General features: G+C 38.5%; 2 protein-coding genes across 5 annotated transcripts; both read left to right on the top strand.

Moving 5' to 3' along the window:
* The first annotated feature begins 555 nt into the window (after nt 1–555).
* On the top strand, nt 556–3,000 carry LOC137710878 (cold-regulated protein 27). Of its 4 annotated transcripts, none has more exons than XM_088684882.1 (5): nt 556–785; nt 1,270–1,479; nt 1,576–1,887; nt 2,232–2,294; nt 2,433–3,000. In XM_088684882.1, the coding sequence occupies exons 1-5, from the start codon at nt 684–686 to the stop codon at nt 2,463–2,465; spliced, it is 720 nt and encodes a 239-aa protein (XP_088541008.1). In that variant the 5' UTR covers nt 556–683; the 3' UTR covers nt 2,466–3,000. The 4 variants fall into 4 exon arrangements, with proteins under 4 accessions (XP_088541008.1, XP_088541009.1, XP_068306144.1 ...); XM_088684883.1 differs by having other exon boundaries at nt 557–785; nt 1,576–1,867; XM_068450043.2 differs by having other exon boundaries at nt 557–785; nt 2,232–2,341.
* A 1,010-nt stretch (nt 3,001–4,010) lies between these two features.
* On the top strand, nt 4,011–6,609 carry LOC137707686 (uncharacterized). Its single transcript, XM_068446593.2, has 4 exons — nt 4,011–4,472; nt 4,767–4,962; nt 5,836–5,967; nt 6,127–6,609. Exons 1-4 carry the CDS (start codon nt 4,192–4,194, stop codon nt 6,247–6,249), a joined length of 732 nt encoding a protein of 243 aa, XP_068302694.1. The 5' UTR covers nt 4,011–4,191; the 3' UTR covers nt 6,250–6,609.
* Nucleotides 6,610–7,345: the final 736 nt, after the last annotated feature.

Raw genomic sequence — 7,345 nt, 5'->3', positions numbered from 1 at the left:
TTTTTACCCATTATTAGACCGATCAAAATTAGATATTTTACGGTATTACATCAATCAGATATTAAAGATATAGAAATGAGATAAGGATAATACAGTGAAAACTAATTATTTCGAGATTTGAAAATAATCTTTTCCCTTGAAAAAAGTGGAGAGAAGTCTATGAGTTTGATTGGTCAATTAAACGATTGAATTAATGTTTGAGAAATACTAAAATATCTTTTGACATCAGAAGCTCAAACGAAGAAACCAAACAAATATCAAGAAGAAAACGATTGGACCACCGACCGGACCCAAAAGGGAAAGAGCGCGCGCGCAGAAGCGTTGCGGGTTGACGGTAAAAAGTGGGGATGCCACGTAATCCAGAAAGATCGAAAACCAAATCGGCAAAAGATATTTTGGAGGCCTCCAATAAATATCTGGGCTGCCTCAATCGAACCCTGGAGTGACGTGGCGACGCCATGGCCCAATGACACGTGTAAAAGGGCGACAACTGTTCGGTTTCGTTCCCATCACCGCCTCCAAAAGGACCAAAACCCCCCTTCACATTTCTTCACATTTTAATTCCTCCAACTCTTTCCCCTTTCGTCTCCTTCTGGAATCATCTGAAAATTTTCAGAACTCCAAAAAAAAAAAACAAAAAAAAAAATCTTAGATTCTGAGAGGTGGGTGTTTTTTTGGTAGTTATGGATAATTTCATGGGGGGAGAGTTGAAGGTTTCTATGCAGACCGGTGAGCGGCTGGGCGGGGATGTTGCGCCGGCGGAGGACCCTCCTTCCGACGGCTTGGTACAGCCCTTTTTTTATTTATTATTTGCTGAAAAATCATTACTTGGATCTTTTTCGGTGTTTCCCATTTCTTAGTTTTGAGAATTACAAATTTTTGCAGGAATAATAAAACCCAATTAAACTTAAATTTGTATTGGAAATTCTTCATCTTTGAGCTGGGATCTAATGGAAATTGCACCCAGATGGGGTTGACTTATTTTATAGATTTTTATAAATAATTAGAATATAAAATCATTCTTATATATATATTTTTCCCCAATCCTTCTTAGGTTCTTATATTAATTAGAAATATGGGTTTTTATTCTATGAATATAATGTGTGATATTTGTCATGCCTCTGCTCATCTGGGTAAATATTAATTGAATGTCAAATTTTCCTTATTGATATTTATGCAAGTAATATATTGTCAGTGTGTATGAAATTGTTTGTGTTAGTTTGAATGTTTTCTGAAGATTTTGTGATGATTTTGTGCAACTTGTATTAGGGTATAGCGGCTCCGACTGAAACTATGTCTACAGAATGGACGGATGAGAAACACAGCATGTACCTGAAATCCATGGAAGCATCATTTGTTAACCGGTTGTATAATTCCATGGATTCGCGTGGTCGGAACTCGCAGAAGGGGAATTCATCGCATCCGAAATTGTCAAGGCAAAAGCAACCCCAGTTTAATTCTCGTGCCCCTTCCGGCCGGGTCTGAACTCAGTCTATTACTTTAAATGGATTATGGATTTTCGTGTTGTATTGTATGATTATGGTTGATTCATTCGGAATTATTTGTTTGCTGCAGTTTAAGGTACTTCGAGGCGGTTGCTGGCAGAAAGTCAATTTTGTAATAGCTGAGGCTGAAGCAAGGGCAGATGAAGATCTTCTGGCGAATCCGTGGTTCCTGCACTTTAGATCTGCCGGCAAGCCCAAAGAATTTGAATCTCCCATTGTCCAAGAACTGGATGCATCACTATGTGAAGAAGTCGATTCAAGTAGGAAGAAGGAAATGACGGGTGCACCAGCTACATGCTCGACGCAGTTTCATGCATCTCACTCTCAGTTGCGCCATCAGGATATGGTTGGAAGCAACACAGGTGCTCTCAGCTACACTTTGGTGTGTTTGCTGGAAAATTGATTAGTGAAATATCGTGCCTCATTCATTCAGTCTTCAATTTTTATCTTTTAAGATTTGAACTCGGTTATAGTCATTGTGAAGTAGTTGCGATTTAGATGGCCCGAACGTAGAAATAGAACAATGGAAATATGGTTGGACATCTTTCATGCATTTTGCAGACACGATTCATTTTCAGCATCGCAAAGTAACGATAAATGTTAGTCCTTTAAGGCCGAATGGATCGTAATTCGTTCTCTCTCTCTACAATTGTCTGAAACAGGAGTTCTATCTATATGTTATACATCCCAAAAAGTTTTTGGCTCATATTTTGTTTATTCTTGCAGAGGTCTCGGATCAGAATTTTGTCGATGAAGATATCAAAGAAAAGGCAGTTGGTTCATGTGACGGTAAGAGGATGAAAACTCTTATACTTAGTACCTCAAGTAACGATCAGGTAATGTCTTCAATGCATTATGCTACTACCATACTATCGTATCATGTGGCGATGGAGTCCTAAAATTGTTGTTCTCTTTCTGCAACTTTAGGTTGTTCCACTCCGCAAGCCTGCCGGTACCTGACGATGTAACTAAGAATGGTATACTATTGCTACAGCTAGAGGAAAGGAGACCGTGTAAGAGAAAATGGATGCATTGGACGATTATTTTGTAACCTACGAAATTACGGATGGATATTGGAGACTGCAGATGGGCGCTAGACACCGAGTTAAAAGTGCTGTTGTCTACACGCATACTTTAGTGTGTATGTCAATGGGAGAGGTGGAGAGGTAGATAAAGTTCAATCAAGGCATTTGTTCATATGTTTTGAACACGAGTACAAGTGACATCGGAACAGCAGGAGTAGGAAATCGGGTGCCAGAATGTGCTGTTATTATGCCTGTATAGATTTGGTTTATCTCATTAGTCATTGTTGTTGGTACCATTGCCGATTACTAGTACTGTATTGATTGAACGTTGTATCTCATTTTTTTCGGGCGAGGTAGAAACCAGCAGTTCAGACAGCTTACTGTCTACTGCGGCCGGGCCTTGTGCGCTGCAATCACTGTAATGACTGTTGAACCAAGCCTGAAATAAAGTAAAATCAACCCTTCAGGAAGTATTTGTTAAATTTTCTATGGTTTAGTTTGTGTTCCTTGAAAGTCTGGGATTTCGATGAAAACAAGGTAGACGCCATCTTTTGAATTGTTTATTGCTAGTGATGCAGATTCTTTCTTATAGCTTGTGACATCACGTGATAACTATCTAATAGAGTGGTTCCATTGAGATAATATATGGGGTGCAAAAGAGTTTTTCTCCGCTAGCGGTCAACTGACTCTACCTCTTTGTAAGAGAGTTTTTCTCTGCTAGCGGTCAACCAACTCTACCTCCTTGTAAGCCGTCTGTCGATATCGATAAAGTTGATGATTACAACTACTTCGGGTTCCACAGGTGATAGTTAGGGTTTCTGGTTTCGAACATTTATATGGGTGGTGTAATTTAAATTGAGGTGAGACATTCAATTGTGAACTGAAAAATGCGAGAAGTAGGACTTAAAGTTTGAACGTGGTAAGAAATTGGTGATGTCTGTCGTACTTGTTTTTGAAAGACTTGGTGGAGGCTTGATGGAGGCTGCGTTTTTGGTAGGAATTAGGAAGTTCATACGTGTAAGCCGCCCATGTTTTGTATTGAGAGTGGAGTAGGAATGATTACCTACTTTTTGGAGTCACAAAATATGACAAACCATAAACATGCAAGTTCTTTAATCCCACTATTAATATCGTGTTTACATATTAATCGAATTCATTATTAAGTTCAAACATAAACGCTATTGTGAAAAGTAAAATACATTTTAAGTGATTTTTTTTAAAAGGAGTAGCTGATGATTTCACTATGATAGTCCATCCTTTAGAAATTCGAAAAAACTTAAGAAACATTTCAATTTCTGATTCACCACTATCAGAAACTAAACACAAAACGTGCCGTACTCGATAGTGCTGGGCAATGACATTATATCCGTCTACTTCGACCCCTGCCGTAATTAAAATAGATTAAAATATGGACACGTCAACCTAAAATCCGTAAACGCATCCGGATCGTTCTTATTTTTGGTCCACTGCCAAGTCTAATCCCTTGGCTTCTGAGACTTTCGTATACCTCTCACGTAAATTCCTCAGCTTTTACGTCCCAAACTTTGCAAACATTTTTTACCAAAAAAAGAAAACTTATTAAACATTTGGGGCTTTCAATCTCCCTGTCAATTCGATCGCGTTCCATCGCAATTAGGGGTTCCCGATCGCAGAACCTCACAATGCTGCCGTTCTGGTCGAGCACGACCTCGAAGGCGGTGGGGTCCTTGCTCTCCCGCAGAATCGGTCCCAGGCATCTGGTCCGGTCCAGCCGGAAATTCGACCCGATTCGGTGCTTTAGTAGCATTGTGGGCATAGAAACCCCGTCATCATCGGTCCACAAATGGACCGCCGATTCCCAGCTGGATTTCAATTACAGGTCACGGAGGCAATTTCTCGGCTGCGGCGACGGCGAAGAAGGCGGCGTGTTATCCAAAGTTTATGAGGAGAGGCGCGTATTGGGGTAATTTTTCTTCAATTTCATAATTTTCTGATTTTCTGACCATCCCCTATGGTAGCTGCTTTTAAACGATTTCACTTGTATTTAGAATTTCTGTTTAGTTCAAAGGCAATGGAGCTCTTGATATGTATTCTGGCATTATAATATTTGACATTGTATTAATTAATGACCCAATTGATTACCAGCCATGAAAGATTTCGTCTTGAATGCCGAATTTCATTTTTGTATCGTTTTGATGTATCCCTCATTTGATTGCCATGTGAGATAGACATGGGCTGATGCATTTTTGGAATCTAGGTATTCTCCGGAGCAGTTATACGATGTGGTTGCTGCGGTAGACTTGTATCATGGTTTCGTTCCCTGGTGTCAGCGGTCTGGCATAATTAAAAATTATCGGGATGGATCATTTGATGCTGAGCTCGAGATTGGGTTTAAATTTCTTGTTGAAAGTTACGTCTCCCATGTCGAATTAGAGAGACCAAAGCGTATAAAGGCAATCATTTTTCTTCAAGCTTGCCATGATTCCTTCTATATGTTTCTATTACCATCCATGTGTTAACATTTCTGCTCGCTGATAGTTGATCAATAGTATTGTAGTAGTTCACTGGTGATATACTCTGATTTTCTGAACTCTGTTAACAAAATACCTGAGACTTATATGTGAGCTACCAGAGAATATCTAAACACCATTTTGTTTTTAGCTGCCTTTGCGTCACAGACATTAGGTTTCACTGAGGTGTCCAGGGGTTTTCTTTGGATTATGTTGAAGGAGTTTCGCTTGCGTTTTAGAACATTGGGAGATGACGTTAGTTTATACTATAATTCATCCAAAAGTTAATTTGTAACTTGTTACTATATTCTCAAAAACAAAAAAAATATTTGTGTTATTTGAGCTTGGAGACATTGTGTGTTTTTGTAGTAGTGAGTGTGAGAGAAACTGACCAATGTACCTGCTGAAATCACACACTTGGAGTTTTGAAGTTGATGGTGTGCTTAGGATTGGCATGGCATGTACCAGATCTTGCATGCTTATTGGGATACAAAATTTTGATTGAATTCTTCCTAAAATTATGTTTGTGCGTTTGGCTTAAACATGACAAGTTAGAGCAACAATAGATTGTTGTTGATGGTTGAAAAGAAAAACCTCAGTACTGTCAGTCTGTCACTTTTGTAAGTCGTTGGATGGCTAATTTAGTTTGTCACTAATATCTTGGTATCGTTTATCGATGTGATTTTTCAAACTAGTATTTTAAGTGGTTCTTACTGAATATACCCTGAATTTGTTGCTTTGCTTTGTTAGTTTTGCTTTTGGTTTTATTTTTGAAAGTTCGGTTTTTAACAGTCTCTATTTCTGTTTTAATTCTAGTCAACTGTATCAAATAGTTCCCTTTTCGATCATCTCATAAACATCTGGGAATTCAATCCGGGGCCAGTTCCAGGATCTTGCAGCCTTTATTTCTTGGTGGATTTTAAATTCCAGTCACCACTTTACCGACAGGTAAGGTTCTTTATTCAGTATTAGACTTTCTTCCGTGGCAGTTATTCAGCAACCACATAAATTATCCTGAATTCTTCATTGTCTAAAGTTTGAAGATGAGAATTTAAATCATGATGAACTCGATTAATAATTGTGATGTGGCAATGATTCTTGTCCCAGGTGGCATCGGTATTCTTTAAGGAGGTGGTCTCTAAGCTTGTTGGTTCATTTAATGAGCAATGTCGTTTGATATATGGACCAGGAGTTCGAGTACTTGAAAACTCATATGGACAAAGGGCATGAGGTTTGACATTTTTCCCCATTAAACAAAGCGTTTATGAGCTTCTGTGTAATGCAGTCCGCAATATGATTGAATTCGGTATGATAGTCCCCCATGCCCAGAGGCTCATTATTTTTTTATCATAGTCAGTGCTTAAGCCACTGGGCGGCAGAGGGTTTCTTCTGTTATAATACAATTTATGCTTAATAGATTTTTGATGTCTTCCGTACATGTGCTCACTAGAATGAAGTTTAACACCACAGCAGCGTCTCTAGACCAGTTTTCAGTTCAGTAGGACTGCAATTGCAATCTTAAATCGGTTCCGATGTATCGACGTTATTGTTTCCTTTGTTAATGATAAAAACACGATCAAGTTTCTGTCATGTACCTCTCTGATGGTGGCTTCAATCTGTAGTTCGGTTTTGTTTGCAACCCTCTATGTATGAAGCTATTGCATTCCTGATCCCTGTGATTTTGGTTAGGCATTGCTGTATTTTTGAAATGCGTCCCTAATATTTGTTTGGGTAACTTACGTTTTGCACTCTTAAGTTTAGTTGGAATCGCAACCTCATACATCTTTAAAACATTTCATCTCATATACAAACTTGAGATTTGTTTGCAACCCTCTATGTATGAATCAGGAGCTATTGCATTCCTGATCCCTGTGATTTTGGTTAGGCATTGCTGTATTTTTGAAATGCGTCCCTAATATTTGTTTGGGTAACTTACGTTTTACACTCTTAAGTTTAGTTGGAATCGCAACCTCATACATCTTTAAAACATTTCATCTCATATACAAACTTGAGATTTGTTTGCAACCCTCTATGTATGAATCAGGAGCTATTGCATTCCTGATCCCTGTGATTTTGGTTAGGCATTGCTGTATTTTTGAAATGCGTCCCTAATATTTGTTTGGGTAACTTACGTTTTGCAATCTTAAGTTTAGTTGGAATCGCAACCTCATACATCTTTAAAACATTTCATCTCATATACAAACTTGAGATTGACGCGGCTGCCAACTTGTAGCACATGACTAAACAACTAATATTTTTTATAATCAAGTATATTTTATTAGTTGTTTCGTCATGTGGCATAAATCGGCAGTCACGTCAAGTTTCA

Source organism: Pyrus communis, chromosome 15, assembly GCF_041283825.1.
Source record: "Pyrus communis isolate YQ-2024b chromosome 15, ASM4128382v1, whole genome shotgun sequence".
Taxonomy (NCBI): domain Eukaryota; kingdom Viridiplantae; phylum Streptophyta; class Magnoliopsida; order Rosales; family Rosaceae; genus Pyrus; species Pyrus communis.
This window is presented reverse-complemented; position numbering and strand designations above follow the sequence as displayed.

Coding starts and splice junctions, on each gene's coding strand:
- LOC137710878 (XM_068450036.2), top strand. CDS start 684: ATGGATAATTTCATGGGGGGAGAGTTGAAGGTTTCTATGCAGACCGGT. Junction 1,480..1,575: donor CTCGTGCCCCTTCCGGCCGG/GTCTGAACTCAG, acceptor TGTTTGCTGCAG/TTTAAGGTACTTCGAGGCGG. Junction 2,342..2,432: donor GTACCTCAAGTAACGATCAG/GTAATGTCTTCA, acceptor CTGCAACTTTAG/GTTGTTCCACTCCGCAAGCC.
- LOC137707686 (XM_068446593.2), top strand. CDS start 4,192: ATGCTGCCGTTCTGGTCGAGCACGACCTCGAAGGCGGTGGGGTCCTTG. Junction 4,473..4,766: donor GAGGAGAGGCGCGTATTGGG/GTAATTTTTCTT, acceptor TTTGGAATCTAG/GTATTCTCCGGAGCAGTTAT. Junction 4,963..5,835: donor AGAGACCAAAGCGTATAAAG/GCAATCATTTTT, acceptor TTTTAATTCTAG/TCAACTGTATCAAATAGTTC.